The sequence below is a fragment of the Phocoena sinus genome, chromosome 20, assembly GCF_008692025.1.
Source record: "Phocoena sinus isolate mPhoSin1 chromosome 20, mPhoSin1.pri, whole genome shotgun sequence".
Lineage (NCBI taxonomy): Eukaryota > Metazoa > Chordata > Mammalia > Artiodactyla > Phocoenidae > Phocoena > Phocoena sinus.
Window position 1 is genome coordinate 8,974,889 of NC_045782.1, and position 17,900 is coordinate 8,992,788.

Consider the following 17,900-nt stretch of genomic DNA (forward strand, 5'->3'; position numbering starts at 1 on the left):
GGCTGTATGTGATCTGGCCTCCTGTAACCTCTCTTTCCTCCCTCTCGTTCATTCCATTCCAGCCACACTGGCCTTTTGGTTCACTGAACAAACAAGGCACACTTCTACCTCAGGGCCTTTGCCCTTGTTCCCTCTGTCTGAAAAACTCTTCACCCAGAAGTCTGCATGGCTTAATCCTTGACTTCCTTTAGGTCTTTGCTCAGCCATCACTTTCTAGTCTGCCCCCTATAAAATTGCAACTCTTGTCCACCATTCTCTGTCCTTCTTATCCTGCTCTATTTTTCTTTATAGCACTTGTCACCGTCTGACTTCTGATGTATTTTATGTACCTTGTCTGTCTCTTCCCCACTAAAATGTAAACCCCAGGAGACTGGGAATTTTTAAAAACTGCTAAATATTTCTATTACCTGTCTGACATATAGTAGGGGATCATTAAATCTCTGTTGAATAACTGAACTTCTGTATGTCTGTGTTTTGGTGGAGGCTGGCGCATGGTTTGGGCCAGGTAGAATCTGGGGCGCTAAGGGATGCCAGGGGAGAGGTCTAGCATTTGGGTTTGAAGATGATGACTGAAACTGTAGGACCAGCCCAGAGGAACATGGACATAGGGACAAATGAGCCGCCAAACCTGCTTCTCCCCATGTGCATCTTGATGGGTGAGACCTCCATCTGCCTGGTCACCAGACAGGCACCTGAGGTCATCCTGGACTCCTCACCTCCACATCTCACTTCCCAAACAAGTTCTATATTATTGTCTAATTATCTCCAAAATCTGCCACTTCTGTCTGTCTACACTATCAGAACCATCCTCTCCCCCAGACTACTGCCAACCCAGCCTGGGGGCCTCTGTTGGTCTCCACCATACAGGTTAAATGGTTTTCCTAAAACATCTGACCTTCTCCCTCTGACTGAAAATCTTTCAGTGGGCTCCCCACTGCCCTGGGGGCCAAAGCGCAGCTCCCACAAGGCCCTCTGTGCACGTGGGCCGGACTCTGAACTCATCTCTTGCCGCTCAGCCTATAGGCCCCCAAGGCGCAGGACTTCCTCACACCTGCGGGCCTGGGCTCAGGACTCAAACAAAGCGAAAGAAGCGATTCTTGTTGGGAGAAGGCTTTCCTGCAGACCGCGCTGTCTCCTCTGGCCCCCCTGAGCCTCACCTCAGGCCCACTCGTTACTGACACTGTCTGGCAGTCTCTCCCCCCGTGTGGCTGGGGGCGCCTGAAGGAAGTACTATAATTGCAACGGGTGTGGGTCACTGCTACGTCAGGGAGAGGAGACTGGCAAGGTTGCCCCAGGGAGGCAGAAGGGGAGCCAGGAGTCAGTCCTAGAAGCCAATGGGTGAGTGTGCAGGGTGTTCCGCTGCGTCAGCGAGGCCCGAACCGCCCTCGGGAGGAGGAGCCTGGGCTCCAGAGCCGCGCAAGCGGCCCTCGTTCCCACCAAGGGGCACTGACCACTCTGCGCCCGCAGGCCTGGCGGGAGTCGCAGGGATAGGGCTCACCCGGCTACCCTCGCAGGCGAGCTTCCTCTCTGGGCTTCTGCATCCGAGCGGAAAGGGGGGGGACGCCCGCCAAGCCGTGAAGCGGGTGGCCCGGAGTCCCCGGCGCCGCAGGAGAGCCGGCAGTCTTCCTGCGCAGGCGCTCTGCTCAGGCTGGGGGGGGCGGGGCCTGGACGGGTCGGGGGGTGGAGTCAGCTCCTGGGCCCGCCTCCACCAGCTCCCGAGAGCTGCCGAGTGCTGGGCACCCGGGCTATTCTAGGGGCTTCAGGTGAGCAGGGGGAACGGGTCAGGAGACCTCCCTTGAGGTGGGGCCGTCGGTCTGACCGCGGGTCCATCTGTCCTGCCGTCTGCCAACAGCCGCCTCTGCGGAGAATGGGAGAACAAAGGGAGGGGGCGGTTCTGGGGCCCCTGAGGGAATCCAGGGTCCCAGGGCCCCCGCCTTGCCCGCTGACACTTTCGGTTTCTCCCCGAGTCAGAAGCGCCGCCCTAGAGACCCTGGGCCGGCGCTGGGCGCAGCTGCCGCTCTGCGTTTGCCTGTCCATCTTTGTGTCTGTCTTTGTGTCTGTCTGGCTGTCTCCGAGCTTGCCTCCACTTCTAGAACTAAGCCTCCGGGACAGCGACATCCCGCGAACCCTCGCCCCTCTCCCATGGCAGGTAAGTGGTCGCAAGGCCGAGGGTCTCCGTTATCCGCCCCCCCCGCCACGGACTTGGGAACCCGGTGTCGGACGCATCCTCCGGGAATGTGCTCGGACTGGCTGTGTGGGGCCCCTCCCTTCCTCCCGAGAAGCCGCCGCCCTGCTCCCCCGCCCCATCTTTCTCATTCTCTTCCCACCACATTTTCCCCGCAGCCTCGCGGCCCATGGGCCAAGGGGTAAAGAGATGCGGTCGGGGGCCCCTTCTAACCTACTCCTGTCCCCCCACAGGCTACTTGCCCCCCACAGGCTACGCCCCTTCGCCCCCACCTCCCTACCCTGTGACCGCTGGGTACCCAGAGCCGACGCTGCATCCTGGGCCCGGGCCGGGGCAGGCACCAATGCCCGCCCACGTGCCTACCCCTGCGCCCGGCTTTGCTCTCTTCCCCTCGCCCGGCCCTGGGGCCCCGGGACCAGCTGCCCCCTTTTTGCCACTGCCAGGGGTGCCTTTTGGCCTCGAATTCCTGGCGCAGGTGAGTGAGAGGGAGGGAGCGAGGAGTGACAGGGAGGGGACCCAGGCGACTAGGCCGGCCAGCTGTCTGCGCGTTCCCCTACTCTCTTTCCAGATTGATCAGATCTTGATTCACCAGAAGGCTGAGCGGGTGGAAGGTGAGTGAAAGGAGGAGTATGTTGGGCCTCGTGACGGGGGCAAATAGTGGGCTCTTGGGCAGGCGCTGGTGTCCGAGCTTCAGTGTGTCACCCCTTGGCAGCGCTCCTGGGCTGGGAGACCTGTAACCGCTACGAACTGCGCTCGGGAGCCGGACAGCCCCTGGGTCAGGCGGCGGAGGAGAGCAACTGCTGTGCGCGACTATGCTGTGGCGCCCGCCGGCCCCTGCGTGTACGCCTGGTGGACCCCGGGGACAGAGAGGTGCTGCGCCTGCTCCGCCCCCTCCACTGTGGCTGCAGCTGCTGTCCCTGTGGCCTCCAGGAGGTGGGCGGGGAAGGATGGGGTCAGGGAGAAACTTGGGTAGGGGGCAGGCCGATGACCAGGGCACGACCTGGATGAGGCATGAAATGAGGCGTGCCTCTTGTGGGAGCTGGGCTTAGGTGGGATGGGAGGTCTAGTGAGAGGGATGACAGGTGGTCTAGTGAAGGGGATGGGAGGTCTTGTGAGGGGAGACAGGTGATAAAGCTAGACCGGTGAGCGCTTGGGCCAGGGTGCCTGGCTGGGCAGTGATCCTGTCTGCTGCCCACTCCAGATGGAAGTACAGGCTCCACCAGGCACCACCATTGGCCACGTTCTACAGACCTGGCATCCCTTCCTCCCCAAGTTCTCCATCCAAGACGCTGACCGCCAGACCGTCCTGCGAGTGGTGGGGCCCTGCTGGACCTGTGGCTGTGGCACAGACACCAACTTTGAGGTATCAGGAATAAGAGGAGATTCCTGGGACCTTCAGAAACCGAGATGATCTGTGCGGCAGGATGGCCAACAGGACGGTCATGAGCTCATCAGTCCAAATCCACTGTGATGCCTACCACATTTCCAGTTTTCCTCTGTTCAGAAATAGGATGGCCCACGGTCTTATAAAAATATGGCAAAGAGGGTTTCACCTTAAGGGCCAATGCTGATTGTGACCTGCAGCCCTGTGTTGAGGGAGAAAAAAAATCTAAGGTCAGGCTGGATTTAGGGTGAAGGATGCTTACTGAGTGTACCATGGGCTGGGCCCGCATGGCCACTGTGTGTGAGTTCGTGAGCCCAGACCCTGGAGCAAGCACTAATTTAACTTGTTAACATCCCGTGGCTTGCCCTGCCAACCGATAAGTCCAGACGTCCACCCACCCACCCCCAACCTGGAGTCCTTCTGACCATGCATTTCAATCACCGACCTGGAGCCTGGAGAACCCAAGTGATGACCATTTCAAAGTAAGGCCTGGGAAATACCTTACTTTCTAGAAGACAGGCACTTGAATATCTGTGTAGGTAAGGGAGAAACAACAGGTGTATCCCAGTAGACTTTCCAAGGCTTCTGATGATGTGCCTTATCTTAGGTTACTTTTAAAAACTGAGTCACCTTGGTAGCTGGGGGAAGGTTCTGTGATGGGAACTGGTTGGGAAAGAGGTAACTGGGTGAACTCTGGTTGGGAATATGTAGATCGTGGGGTTCTCAACGGGCCAGTCTTCCTTTTACATAATTATGAATGGTCCACATTTGGGGCTGCACTCTTGGGACCGCAGGGCTGTCTGGGAGAGGCCCTACCCACCCTGGGACTGGTCTGCAGGAAATGGCCCAGGGCTGTAGGACCATGCGGGAAGGAGATGGGAAGGACATCGCTCTAGTTCTAGCCACTGGAGAATGAGCATAGAAAAAAGTCCAGGGAGTCATGGTGAATTACCATCCACACTGGCAGGGCCTGTTGCTGCTGGGCCTAGGGAGGCCAGTGGAAATCCTGGTCCTCAGAGGCCACTTTCTGCTGTCCCCTCCCCCCACTAGATGGGCTTGGATGTACCCTGGATGAGGCTTGCATGCCATGCTAAAGAGTCCTCCCTACCTTGCAGACGCAAGGACGACAGGCACCCCTCTGGGCCTTCCAGCAGCCTGGTCAGCTGGTAGAGTGCAGCCAGGCATTTAGCAGCCTCCCTTGCCGGCTTGGCCAGGCTACTCTGTGCAGGGCACAAACTGCACGAACCGTGGGCGGCAGGGACTTTGGTAACCAAAACAAACCTAGTGACTGGCCATCCCCTAAGGAGATTAGACTGTATTGTGCTTCTGTTTCTCCCAGCACTGATGTCTAGTAGTCACATGTGGCCTTTCAAGAACAACAGATCTGAGCCTGCAACCTGATTTTTGCTGTGTACTCACAGTGTGACCTCGGGTGCCTCAGTTTCCCCAGATGTCACATGGAAACCCAAGGCTTTGGGAGGACTCGCTAGGTGTAGAGCCTGCACAGTTCGTATGCGGTGACTGTGGGAGTGAGACTGGATGCCGATGAGATCAGGCATGCGGGTCCTCCCTCCCTCCCTCTTTCCTCCTCTCCTGCCAGGTGAAGACTCCAGATGAATCCCGCAGTGTGGGCCGCATCAGCAAGCAGTGGGGTGGGCTGCTCCGAGAAGCCCTCACCGATGCAGATGACTTCGGCCTGCAGTTCCCACTGGACCTGGACGTGAGGGTGAAGGCTGTGCTGCTGGGAGCCACATTCCTCATTGTGAGTCGGGGCCCCCGCCCCTGCCCCCCGCTGCCCTTTTGCTCTCACTCTGAGGTTTTGAGCACTTCTTGGTCTCCTGCTAGGAGAGGGTTAGGGACAGAGTCTATGGGGGCTTGTGGTTCCAGACCTGGGTTGTGATAGCTGCGCCAGGCTGGCCCAGCCAGATCTCCTGCTGACCGTGCCCTTCCCTCAGGACTACATGTTCTTCGAGAAGCGAGGAGGCGCTGGGCCCTCTGCCATCACCAGTTAGAGGCCACCTCGGGGTGAGGAGACCATCATCTCAACCAGCATTCAAGATGGTCACCTGCCCTGGTCCCGCCTCAGAGGCAGCCCCTTTCCCTCCATGTGCACTGCAGGGGAGAGACAGGGCTGCCTGAGAGGCTGGAGGCATGGTGCCCCATGCCTCCCCCACTCCCCTGGCCTGCTTCACCTGTAGCCCCTCTGGAAGGGTATGTACGAGAGCCCTTCCCCTGCTACTTCCCACCGCTGCCTCCAGCAGACCCTCAGCACACGGGCGTATCGGCTTTCCAACTTTCCTTGCTGCCTTTCTCCCAACCCCCTCCAGGGCCTCTGCTCCAGATGAGGCCTTAGAATGCAGGGTTTTATGACAGGGCTGGGGTGGGGAAGGTCAAGCAGCACCGAAGACGGCTGACCCAGTCACCCTCTCCCCGCATCAGCTTGGCCAATTAGTTCAGCCTCAGATGATGGCGCTCTGAGGGGGATCCCTACCTCCCCTGCCCCGATAGCTATAGGGCCAGGGCCCCAATGCCGACTTCCTCTCCCTCAGCTGGTGCTTGCTGCAACTTCCTGTGCCTTACCACCCCTTCCTACCCCTTCCTTAGGAAGGGGGCTGCATCTTTGTATGTTATATTCATATAAACTTTGTAACTTTTTGGACATTGGAAGATGTATGTAGTGGGAGAGGGCAGGAGAAAGAGTTGGGTGTGGGAAGAAACAAAGGGAAATATGACAGCTTGGATGGGCGGGGGCTGGCCCATCTCGTAATCCATGCTGCCAGGATCAAGTGTCCTCGAGTCCAAGAGAGCCACTTTCATCACCCATGATGGCCCCAGACCAAGCCAAGGCAGTTTGGTCCATATGCCCCAAGTCAGGATGGCTGCTCCGGTCATCCAGGATGGCTGCTCCCACAGAGCCCAGTGTGGTAGCTGATGGCAGTTCAGGATGGTTGTTCCCGCGGCCCAGAATGGCCTCTTGCTCATTTTCTGTAGCGATAGAAGCTTCCCATGTGTGTGATGTGTCGCAGCTCTGTTCCTCCAAGTCCTCCTTTGTTGGGAATGTGGTGGGCAGAGTGCACTAGATCCTCCTATGGCCAAGGGAGCTCACGCCCTGAGACCAACGGGCAGGGTGAGGAGACACTCACCAGTGCCCGATCCTGGGCTCCTCCGGTACCTGCGCATGGCAGGCTCTCCCCGGGTGGGAACACACCCCGTCAGGACCTTGTTCCGGTTCTGCTTGGTCCCACGTGACCAGGCCCTTGGTCCGTCTGGTGTCTGTGCCCAAAGGAGCAGAGCTCAGGGCCGTGCCAGGACGTAGCGACTGGCGGCTGAGAGGTCCCACTGGTAACGCTCCAGGATGCGCCGGCAGTCCACTCTGGACCAGCTGCTGAGATAGAAGAGCTGGTCCACCTGTGGGGATGAGAGGAAGGGCAGCTGGCGGCCAGAGGGCCAGGCTGGGAGGGGCAGGGACCCGAGAGAGGGGTGTGGCTGTACCTTGAGGTTCCGGATGGCAGAAACCACGTCACCCCCGGTGGCTCTTAGAGCCTCCTGGCACTCCTGGTGGGTGACTCCATGCACACTCAGCTCCACCTGCCGGGGACAAAGCCTCACTTAGGCCCTTCGCCAGCCCGTAGCCCCTTTTGGACACCAGGACACTTCAGGGAGACCTCACCTCCATAATCCTCCTCTGCAACTCGGGGTCAGGCAAGGGTCCCCCAGAGGGGACGGTGGCTTTGCTGGCTCCAGGCGCTCCCACAGGGTGACTGTGTAGGGGTTCTCTTTTGGGCCAGGGAGGCCGCTCCCTGGGAGGCTGGCTGGGCTGGGAAGAGGAGCTGGTGGCTACGGGGGAGCGGAGGGGCACGCCTGGGGGTCCCTGGGGCACAGTTCTGGCATGTCGAAGTTCGGGGGAGCTCGACCCACCTCCTGTGGGGCGGGGGCCCAGGGACAGAACCGACTCCAGACTCTTGGAAATGCCTATACATTTGAGAAAAAATAACTTGAGAGGAAGCCCAGCTGCCTTCTTCCCATTCTCTGGCTATCTGTACTGTCCTCGGGGTGGTCTTCGTGTCGGGGGAACAAGAAACTAGGTGTGCAGGATGGACGCCCAGGCCGAAGCAGCTGAGGGTCCAAAGAACTGCCAGGGCTGCAGTGGGGAGACGCTGTCTAAAGTACAGCCAGGATGTCAGCAGGCAGAATGGGGGCCAGGAAACCACAGGTGGGGAAATCATATCTGCAAAGGCAGGGCTTCAGAGCAGGGGGCATCGCCAGAGGCTTGTCCTTGACGTCCTCGGAGACCCTGGAAGCCCTGTCCCCACCGCCATGCCCACCTTTCATCCTCTGCAGGGCCACATCCCTTCTCTGGCCCCGAGCTGGAGGGGGATCCCGAAGCTTTACCTTCACTCTGTCCCTGTTGGAGAGTGTTCCAGTTCATTCTCCACACCCCCCAGCCCTACCCCATATAGCAGTGCCCTCTCCCAAAGAATCTCTGGGGCTTCCAGGCAGGCCGAGACCCAGAGTGGAAGCTCCAGCGGGAAGGCAAGTCCAGCCTCCCCTCCAGCTTTACCCCACCCGCCTCCCCAGGCTCCCCTTCCAGAGAAGTTGCTAGACTTGGTTGGTTCCCCCGGTCCAGCTCTGCCCCCCACTCTTTCAGGTCCTCACCCATCTATGTTTCCCTGGTGTCGCTCTCCCCGGGCAGGGGAGCCTCTGAGGACTGGACGGGTGGCTGGTGAGTCTACCAGCGTCACTGCCGAGGCTGGGAAGTTGCCCACTTTGAATGTGCGACCATTCTGGCCCTTCCAGGTTGTGGAGTCGGGGCTGTGGGAAGAGGCGCTGGTGAAGGGGATGGGAGCCAGGGGAGAGTGAGGGCTGGGCTCCAGCCCACATTCAGCTCACAAGCTGTGCGCCAGGGAGCTGCATCTGCCCGGAGGAAGGGAAGCTTTTTTTCTCTCTAAAACAAAAGGGCTCTATGGGCCAGCGGTGGCTCCAGCAGGGAGGCCAGGACTGTGGTGGAGCTCTCGGGGCCCAGCGGGGAGAGGAGGAGATGAGGCTGAGGATTGGGGTTCAAGCAGCTGGGGAGAAGCTGAGCTGGGACCAGGGCCAGGAGGGTGGGGAGGGAGTCCTCCCCCTGGGGATGGGTGGGAGGCACGAGGCCCTCACCTGCCCTCGATGATAGTGATGGGGTCACCAGGCTCCATCCTCAGAGCACCGGGCTCTGTGACATCCCTCACACAACGTCCCTCAGGAGGCCAGGCCTATAGACAGGAGGAGAGGGTGGCTGGGCTTGTGGCCTGAGTCAGAAGGGTAGTATCATGGGAGCAGAGTGGAGACTGTTCGTGTACCCGCCAAGCAAACCCATACCAGGTATGTCCTCTGCCCTGGCCCCAGGGTGGGACTGTCCCTGTCCCTCAGTTGTAATCCAGTGGAGGAGGCAGACCTGGATCCCATGCCAAGCTGGACACAGCCCAGGGGTCAGGGAGCAACAAAGGGGGACCCTGCCTCTACCTAGGGGACCAAGGGGAGAGTCACCATGCGCACTGCTTTTACTCCACACCCAGGCCCATCATATCTGCCTCCCAAGCACCTCTGGGAATTTTCCACTTCTCCATAGCACCACTGCCTCGACCCTCATCCAGACCTCTTCATCTTACTTCTGCTTCACAGCCACAGTGGCCTACTGGTTTTTCTACCTTCAGTGCCGTCCTTCTAATCCATTCTTGCACCAAACCAGAGTGACATAACCTGGAAATGTGGCTTATAACTCCCCTGCTCACAGCCCTTTCCACGGCCCCCAGAGTTAAAGACTAAACTCCTTTAATAGTAGAGTACATAGTGATTTAGGGCACAGCGCTGAAGTCATATTGACTGATTCAAATCTCCAGTCCTCCACTTCCTGTGTGACTCGGCAAATCGCTTAAACTGTCAGTGCCTTAACTGCCCCCTCTCTAAAATCGAGCTGGGCTGTTGTGAGGATTAAATGAGTGAACATGTATAAGGATACACGTAAGGCACTTAGTACAGTATCTTACACAGATCGAGTGCTCTAGGTGTTAGCGCTGGTTATTTACCGTGTCTCACAAGTCCCTCCTTGGTGCACCCCTAAGATGCCTCTACCACCTTAATCACCGTACTTCACCCTCCCACGCCGAACCTTTCCTCTGCCTGTCAAACACCCACTACATCCTACTGCTCTGGGCTCTAGGCTTCCCTCTCTCTGCTCCAGCCCCCGGCCCTTCAGCCTGCATCCACTAGACCCCAGCTGTCTCCCTGGGGCTCTGAGCACCCTGAAGGCGGGGACTGGATCTGCTTCGTTCAGAGCCAGGTCCCAGACCCCAGCCCGGGAACCAGTATACGTTAGTCTTGTGCATGGAACCCTGGGAGAGGGAACGGAGGGAAAAGAGACTGAGTGTTTCTGGGGAGGCAGGAGTTCCCACCTCTTGGAGCAGCCCTTCTAGGTAGGAAAAGGTGGGCCGGTCAGCAGGGTGGGGGGCCCAGCAGCGCAAGGCGAGGGCGTAGAAGGCCCTGGAGCAGAGCGGAGGCCTACGCAGGCGGGCTCGGTCCTTCTCCAGCCGCTGCAGGATGAGGTACGGCGGGACCCCGGCCCAGGGCTCCTCGCCCCCGGAGAACATCTCCCACAGCGTCACCCCAAACATCCACACGTCCGAGGCAGAAGAGAAGGCCCCGTGGCGCAGGCTCTCCGGCGCACACCTGCGGAAGCGGAGCTGAAGGGGGCTGGATGTGTGCCGGGTGTGTGCCCCGGAGCGCCCACCTGCCACTGGGCACGCCCCTTTAGTGCGTCCGCCGTGATGCTCAGAAGTCCTCCATTCCTGGCCCTTCCAGACCCGACGACGACTCCTCCAGTCCACGCCTCCCTCAGAGGACCAGCCCCTCCGCACCCCCTCAGCTCCTGCCCTTCAGATCCCGCCCCTCCGCCCGGCCCCTCACCAGGCGTAGGGGATGCGGCGGGGTCCGCCCATGACGTAGTGGCCCCGAGCGCCGCCCAGCGGCCGCACCAGCCCGAAGTCAGCCACCTTGATTGTGCGCGGTGAAGCCAGCAGCAAGTTGCGCGTAGCGAGGTCTCGGTGCACCAGCCCGCGGGCCCCCAGGTACGCCATGGCCCCCGCCACCTGCCGCAGGAAGAGGCAGAGCAAGGCCACGGGCAGCGGGGGCGTGGGGGCCGGGGCGGTCAGGCGTGCGTGCAGGGAGCCCAGGGGCGCCAGCTCCATCACCTGTGGGAGCACAGCCGTGCGAGCGGTGGTCCGGCCCCACCAGACCCTGGCGCTCACCCTCCTGTCGCACATCGGCCCCCGGGACTGTCCCGGGAGCCGGCGTCTGGGTCTGCTCACCATCTGCAGAGGCTGGCCCAGTACGAGGCCGTGCAGACACAGCAAGTGTGGGTGTTCCAAGTTCATCATGATGGATACCTCTCGCAGGAAGTCCCCTAGCTCAGTGCCCTCGGGGCCTTCGGGACCCACCCGGAGGGACTTGACAGCCACTGGGACCTGGGGGTGGGGGGAAGCACCATCAGGCAACGTAGGGAACAGTTAAGCCAAGGCCAGAGCAGAGAGGCACGCAGAACAGAGGGAGAAGCTGGCCCAGGTACCCAGAATGAAGTAGGCTCCCTGGAGACTCACAGCCTTGCCACTGGGCAGTGTCCACAGCCCTCGGTGCACCACACCAAAGCAGCCGGAGCCCAGAAGCTCCCCTCTGCACACAGCCCGGTCTGGGATCAGACACTTGAGTCCCCCATCTGGCTCAGGGAGGGATGGAAGGCTGTCTGAGGGTGGGGTGGTCTCCTTCTGCCCTGGGGCAAAGCCCCCAGGGATCTGAAACAGTGGTGGAAATCATGTGTGTGGAACCCTGCATACATCCTTCTCTGCCACTCAGCCCAGCCCCTGCCGGGGCCTGAGCTGGCCCTTTAAGCCTCTCACCGCCACCCCAAAACACACACCTTGTAGACCCAGTTCTTAGACTTGAGCCCCGAACGGTGCCTCTTCAGAGCTTCAACCAGTCTACGCTGGGCTGGGGGAGGCCAGAATCAGAGGGATGGGGTAATGGGGGAGGCGGGGAGCAGGATGCAAGGGATTTATAGGCAAGAAGGGGGCTGGTGGGTGTGGTGGTGGTGGGAGAGTAGCAACTAACAGGCTGCAGAAGGAGACAGCAGGGCCTTGGGGCAGGGGACCCTCACCAGGCCGGCCCATGCCAACGCCGTCCAGATCCTCAGGTCTTACAAAGTCGAAGTGCTCTGGCCGAGTGACATTAAGCTCCTCAAGGATGGGTCGGTAAAACTGGGCCAGCTGGATGTCCTGGAGCAGCCGAAGCAGCCACAGGGAGCCCGCCTCGTGGAGCATGTCTGGAGGAGGAACCCCTGTGGTGCCCTGTCCCCCAGACACATGGCACAGGGTGGGCACCTGAGACACTCAGGAACCAGAGACATGGTTGCCTGCTCCACCCTCAACCCCTCAGAAATACTCAGGTACAGAGGGAGGGACACCAGAGCCAACCAGGATTCCTGCCCCTCACACACACAAACCCCAGGAAGAATGTTCTCCTCACACCTAAGATTTCAGCACTGCACAAACTTCAGGTGTGTGGCCCTGCTCACTTTGAGCTATTATGGCACACTGCCCGTACCCCTAGGCCACCCAGATTCACCACCTTTTAGGCCTGAGGTGCACCCTTGTACACACCCACTCAGGTACACCTGAGACATTCTGACCCACCACATACACTCCAGAGATGCCCAGATACACTAACCACACCATACCTGAGATACGCAGGTACAAAACACACACACACACACACACACACACACACACACTCACACACTCCTATAGATATGATGCAAAAGACACCTGAGACACCCAGATACATGTCCTCTCAAAGCTGAGGCATTCCAGTATACGCTGCGGTAGAACACCAAGCTTCCTGCCAGGTACCCCTCACACACACCTACTTGAGACATGTTGAGTTCACTGCCTCCAAGATACACCGCCTCATGTCTGAGACACCCAGGTCCACACAAACACACACAACACACAAGACATCAAGTTACCGTGTCCACACATACCTACGTTATGTGGGCAGACTGCCTCCTCTGCCCAGAGACGCCCAGGGTCACTGCCTCCTCTACACCCGAGGCAGCAACATTTGAAATCAAATCGGGCATTTGTGATGGGCGGTTAAGCTCAGGTACTGCTCAGAGCCACCCAGTCTGCCAGGTGCACAGTCCCTTCCACACCCACCTGAGCTCAGCTCCAGGTACAGAGCCTGGCCGGCACACCTGAGTCACTCGCTCTAACCTGGCTCCAGGGCAACTCCACCAATCTTTATTAAATAAGGCTCTAGGTGATCTGGGTGCCGGCTGCCTGCACACACACCTGGCCCCCTCCCTCCCCCTACTTAGTGAAGGCCGGAAGAAGCGGAGGACCCCAGGCAGGGTCCAGATGGACACTCGGAGGTGGCGAGGAATCGAGCACGAGCAGGGGCGGGGAAGGTGAAAGCCTAGGACGCTGGGAGACCAGCACCAGTAGCCAGGTGAGAAGGGGAAAGCACGAGATGGGGAACAGGAGGAGACGCGCCCGCGGAAGGTAAGGACTGGGGAGGGGAGGCTCAGCACCCGCGGACGCGCTCCCAAGCGACCGCCGCCCCTCCAGCCCGCTCGCCGGCGCCCCTGCCTCTCCGGACCCTCACCTCGCGAAGGCGGAAGCGGCGGCTGGGGAGCCTCCCAGGCTGCCGGGACTAAGTCCCGGGGAGGGCGGAACGGAGGCCGCGGGGGGCGGGGCCTGGCGGCGTGGCCCGGATCCTCTGGTGGACTAGGTGAGGGCGCCTGGCGGCAGGTTCTCCGCCAGGCCAGATCCTGAGAAGCCTCACTTCCCCTGTCCTTTGCTCGCCTCCTTTGCTCGCCTCTTTCCACCTTCCCACCCCCTTTCCAGACTTCTCCAAAGAACTTCTCACCCCTCCCTGGACTTCCTCCTAGGCATCCCGTCCCCGTGTCCCCTACCTCCTCTTACCAAGTCCTCCACCTCTCTCAAGCAGAGCCCCACCCCTTAAATGAATACGCACCTAGTAGAGATATCCCGCCCACGCCCCGGGAATATAAAGCTCAACAGGACATAGTCGCAGCCCCCTAGTAGGGGAGAGGGCTTCCTGGCACTCTGATGGAGGAAGCCGGCCTGGTGCAGCGGGCTTGGGAAGGGCGCCATGGCGGAGGTGTTGATGGTGGTGCACGAAGTCAGCTCCCAGCCCGGACGGAGTCTAGGACTGAAGCCATTGGCCTTTTCCCAGCTCTGAATGTCCTTTTCCCAGTCTAATGTGCTGCCCCTGAAAAGGACCATTTGGGGAGCTCCGCAGGGTGGAATCTGTGGGGATTCTTGTGGAGGGGGCTGGGGGTGGAGACAGCTTCTGAGTGGCTCCTCAGCCCCATCCCAGCTTGGTACCTGGTCTTGGTGATCAAGGGCAGCACTCCATGCCTCAGGGCATGCATTCCCATCATTGGCACTTCCTGGCCTCATTCTGGCATAAGCCCCTCCCCACATGTCACCTCTGCTGACCCCAGGGCCCAGTATGGTGCTACTTGGCCTGTGGGGCAGGGACACAGTCTGGCTCAAAGAAGGCTCTGAGGAGAAGGATGCTCTCTCCTTTTCCTTCAGGGGTCCCAGGGAGGAAGCCATCAGCCTTAGGACATCTGGCCTGTCTCCTTCTGTCTCAAGGAAGGATGTGTAAGCATAGCAGCTGCTGTCCCCAGAGTCCCTTGGGAGGAAAAGCCCACCTCATCTTGGTAAACACATGGGAAAATCCAGCCTTAATGGGAAAAAAATCATAGTTCACAGTTCTACTTCTGTGGTTTTCTTGCCAATTCTCTTGCCCTCCAACCAGGCCATATGACAGATGTGATTGTTCCCTCCACATCTGTCATCTCTGATATACTGTGGGCTAGCTCCATACAGTAGGGGCTGGATCTGTCTTGTTCCTCCTAAGGTACCTGGGACAGTGTAGGCATATCATAGGTGCAATGCATATTGGTTATGAAGAAGACTGCTTAATCTAATTGTTATTCCTTTGTAGGTGATCTGTCTTTTCTCCCTGCTTTTAAGATATCATTGGTGTTTCATAGTTATATTACAAAGAATCTAAGTATGGATCCCTTTCTATTAATTCTATTGTATTTCGTTTGTTTATGAATTCATATCTTTCACCAGTTTTGGAAAATTATCAGCCAGTATCTCTCCAGATACTCTTTTTCCTCCTTTCCTTGTGTTCTCTCCTTTGAGGACTCTGATTAGCAGTATGCTAGGCCTTTTCACTGTTCTCCAAATCTTTTTTTTTTTTTTTTTGTCCTTCAAATCTTTTAGCCCCTCTTCCATATTTTCCATTCTTTGTGTCTCTGTAATGCAATCCAGGTCATCTCTTCAACTTTCTTCCAGTTCACCAATTCTCTCTTTGATTTTGTCTGATGTGCTGTTTAGTCCATACACTGAGGGGTTTTTGTTAGTTATATAAACATTACTAAGCTTTCTATACTGACAGTACTTTACTGAGGTATAACATATTCAGTAACGTGCACAGATTTAACTGTACGGTTCAATACATTTCAACAAATATACATATCCATTAATGCAGATAAAGACCCAAAACATTTCTTTCTTTTTTTTGGTAAATATTTATTTATTTATTTATTTGGCTGCACCGGGTCTTAGTTGCAGCACGCAGGATCTTCTTTGCGGCATGCAGGATCTTTTATTTAGTTGCGGCATGTGGGCTTTTTTAGTTGCAGCATGCAAACTCTTAGGTGTGGCGTGTGTGATTTAGTTCCCTGACCAGGGATCGAACCCAAGCCCCCTGCATTGGGAGCGGGGAGTCTTTTTTTTTTTTTTTCTTTTTTGCGGTACGTGGGCCTCTCACTGTTGTGGCCTCTCCCGTTGGGGAGCACAGGCTCCGGACGCGCAGGCTCAGTAGCCATGGCTCACAGGCATAGCCGCTCCGCAGCATGTGGGATCTTCCCAGACCGGGGCACGAAGCCGTGTGCCCTGCATCGGCAGGCGGACTCTCAACCACTGTGCCACCAGGGAAGCCCGGGAGCGGGGAGTCTTAACCACTGGACCATGAGGGAAGTCCCCAGAACATTCCTGTGATCCCAGGAAGTAGCCTTATGCCCATTTTCAATCAATGCCATTCCCCAGAGGCAACTGCTATTCTTTTTTTTTTTTTTTTTTAATTTGGCCACGCAGCGCAGGCTTGCAGGATCTTAGTTCCCCTGACCAGGGATTGAACCCGCGCCCTTGGCAGTGAAAGCGCTGAGTCCTAACCACTGGAATGCCAGGGAATTCCCCAGCAATTGCTCTTCTGATTTCTCAAACCCATAGATCACTTTTGCTTGCTCTGGACCCTTCTGTCAATGGAATCACACACTGTTTATTATTTGCATTTGGCTTCTTTCACTCAACCCATTTTTGAGATTCATCTTAGTGTTGTCCAAGTTCTTGGAAACACAATGCTCCATGAGCATCTTCAGGGAAGAGCATGTGAAACCTGATTTTCCTCTGAATGTCCAGTGTCCTCACAGATCTGGGGGCACTAGAGGTCCTCTGGGAGTTGAATGAATACATGAGTGTAGAGCACATGGAGGGATATGAAGGCAAATGCAGCTGGAGAGGCTGGCAGAAGCCAAACTAGGCATCAGTTCAGCCTTCCAGCAAGCTTTCACGGTTCTGGGGACCCAGGTGAACAAGCTGACGTGATCCTTGCCCTGGTTGGATTCATTCTGCAGGGCCTTGCAGAACACACTCAGGAACTTGGGCCTTACCTGAGGGCTCTGGTAACCACTGAAAGGTTTAACAGGTTAGTGACAGAACCAGCCTGCGGTAGTAAGAGGCTAGGGAAAGGTGAGAGAGAAGCAGCAGGGAGCTCAAGGAAGAGGCCCTGACAACTGGTTCAGGGAAGAGAGGCTGCCCCTGCCTGGACCTTGGCTGTGGGATGGAGAGGAGGCTGAGGATGGGGGGTGCTACTGATTGGACTCCTAGCCTAGGTCCTCTGCCCTCCAGCAGGAAACCAGAGGCAGAGGCTCTGCCCCACCTTTGTCTTTGGCTTGGAAAAAGCCTAGGGAATCAGAGGCCCCTTTATCCCTCCCCTTCTCCCTATTCGTTTCTTAGTTTTGGAGTTAAGCTTCTCTCATCTCCACCTTTGCCCAGAAAGGATGATGGGGTGTGGGGGAGCACAGCCTGACCATCCTCACCCCCACTGGGAGCACCTCCTCCAGGCTGAGATGGGGCTTCCTGCTAACACTTAAACTTGGAGGCCCAGATCGAGCACCACCCCCTCCAACCTGCCTTTCCCCAGCCTCTGCCCTGCCTGCAGGCTTGGCATCCGAGAAGGATGAACACATCCACACCACCAGGGCCAAGTCTTTCTCTGCAGGGCAGAGGACCAGGAGGACGAGTAGAGAGGGCACCCAGGTGGCCAACCTCCCCTCTCCTACCTTCGGTTTGGGTGAGGAGTAGGGCCCATCCTTGTGCAGAAACCTCTCGGCTCCTATCAGGAACTACATTGGTGCCTCTTTACCTTATCCTTTTCTCCTCTGAGCCCTGAGATCACTAGGCTCTCCCCCTTCCACCTGACCCACATCAACCTCTCGGCCAGGGAAAGCACCGCAGCCTTCTGGCTGTCTCTCTTCTGAACCTTTGCATGGCTGTTCCCTCTGCTTGGAAGTCTTCCCACCCTTCTCCCAACCTGGCCTTGCTAAGTTCAGGAAGACTACTCCTAACTGGTCAGGTCTCTTCCCCTGCACCCCAAGATCCCTGTGCTTTCCCGTCATTGCACTCATTCCTCTGGTAGAATTTGCCAGTAACTTGTCTGTCTTCCCTGCTAGATTCCAAGCTCCAGGTAGAAAGTGACTTCATCTTGCCTGGGCATTGCTAGGTCCCCCGTGCCCAGTCTAAGTGCCTGACTTATAAGTGCTCAGTAACCTTTGCTGAACAAAGGGATGAGATAGAGTCATCTGGGTAGAGTGAAACAAAGATTTTTGACATCATGAGCTCCTTTTCTGGGAGTGATGGGGATGACAGTTTCTAAACTTTATCTATAAACATTCTCCTGGTGAAGCCATCCCTGCCCCCCTCCCCATGTGGCACTCCCTGGCACCACATGGTTAGCTCCCCACAGACCCTTGGGTAAAACCCTCTGTTCCATCACCCCATCTCCATCTCCCAGGACCCTAAGGTCTCATCCTTTCCCAATTTGCATTCACCTCACTCATTAATGGAGTCACCAGCCCACCACCTTGTATATATCTGGTGGTTTACTTTCTGAAGTGGAAGGACTCTTTTTATTTTTTTCCTC

The 17,900-nt window shown here is 57.5% G+C and overlaps 2 protein-coding genes across 17 annotated transcripts; one reads left to right on the forward strand and one right to left on the reverse strand.

Annotated features, from left to right (window-relative positions):
* The first annotated feature begins 1,366 nt into the window (after positions 1 to 1,366).
* On the forward strand, positions 1,367 to 6,228 carry PLSCR3 (phospholipid scramblase 3). 14 transcript variants are annotated; one of them, XM_032616130.1, is made up of 8 exons: positions 1,367 to 1,763; positions 1,972 to 2,149; positions 2,419 to 2,660; positions 2,754 to 2,796; positions 2,898 to 3,118; positions 3,387 to 3,548; positions 5,170 to 5,331; positions 5,525 to 6,228. In XM_032616130.1, exons 2-8 carry the CDS (start codon positions 2,143 to 2,145, stop codon positions 5,579 to 5,581), a joined length of 894 nt encoding a protein of 297 aa, XP_032472021.1. In that variant the 5' UTR covers positions 1,367 to 1,763; positions 1,972 to 2,142; the 3' UTR covers positions 5,582 to 6,228. The 14 variants fall into 14 exon arrangements, with proteins under 14 accessions (XP_032472021.1, XP_032472026.1, XP_032472030.1 ...); XM_032616135.1 differs by having other exon boundaries at positions 1,373 to 1,763; positions 2,898 to 3,025; XM_032616134.1 differs by having other exon boundaries at positions 1,728 to 1,763; positions 2,898 to 3,055.
* Positions 6,229 to 6,344: 116 nt separating this feature from the next.
* Positions 6,345 to 13,308, reverse strand: TNK1 (tyrosine kinase non receptor 1). Of its 3 annotated transcripts, none has more exons than XM_032616117.1 (13): positions 13,257 to 13,308; positions 11,752 to 11,916; positions 11,515 to 11,585; positions 11,198 to 11,389; positions 10,910 to 11,065; positions 10,509 to 10,792; positions 9,998 to 10,271; positions 8,724 to 8,818; positions 8,226 to 8,396; positions 7,895 to 7,974; positions 7,240 to 7,541; positions 7,062 to 7,157; positions 6,345 to 6,977 (listed from the first exon to the last, which is right to left on the reverse strand). In XM_032616117.1, the coding sequence occupies exons 2-13, from the start codon at positions 11,912 to 11,914 to the stop codon at positions 6,864 to 6,866; spliced, it is 1,998 nt and encodes a 665-aa protein (XP_032472008.1). In that variant the 5' UTR covers positions 11,915 to 11,916; positions 13,257 to 13,308; the 3' UTR covers positions 6,345 to 6,863. The 3 variants fall into 3 exon arrangements, with proteins under 3 accessions (XP_032472008.1, XP_032472007.1, XP_032472009.1); XM_032616116.1 differs by lacking the exon at positions 13,257 to 13,308 and adding an exon at positions 12,634 to 13,198 and having other exon boundaries at positions 11,752 to 11,941; XM_032616118.1 differs by lacking the exon at positions 13,257 to 13,308 and having other exon boundaries at positions 8,226 to 8,381; positions 11,752 to 13,198.
* Between the last annotated feature and the right edge of the window lie 4,592 nt (positions 13,309 to 17,900).

What these genes read in the sequence shown, in the direction of transcription:
- TNK1 (XM_032616117.1), bottom strand. Translation starts at nt 11,914, where the DNA reads ATGCTCCACGAGGCGGGCTCCCTGTGGCTGCTTCGGCTGCTCCAGGAC. An exon ending in CTAAGAACTGGGTCTACAAG is followed by an intron (nt 11,390 to 11,514) that starts GTGTGTGTTTTG and finishes CCACTGTTTCAG; the next exon opens with ATCCCTGGGGGCTTTGCCCC. An exon ending in CTGCCATCCGGAACCTCAAG is followed by an intron (nt 6,978 to 7,061) that starts GTACAGCCACAC and finishes TCATCCCCACAG; the next exon opens with GTGGACCAGCTCTTCTATCT.
- PLSCR3 (XM_032616139.1), top strand. An exon ending in GTCCCTGTGGCCTCCAGGAG is followed by an intron (nt 3,119 to 3,386) that starts GTGGGCGGGGAA and finishes TGCCCACTCCAG; the next exon opens with ATGGAAGTACAGGCTCCACC. An exon ending in GCACAGACACCAACTTTGAG is followed by an intron (nt 3,549 to 5,169) that starts GTATCAGGAATA and finishes CTCTCCTGCCAG; the next exon opens with GTGAAGACTCCAGATGAATC.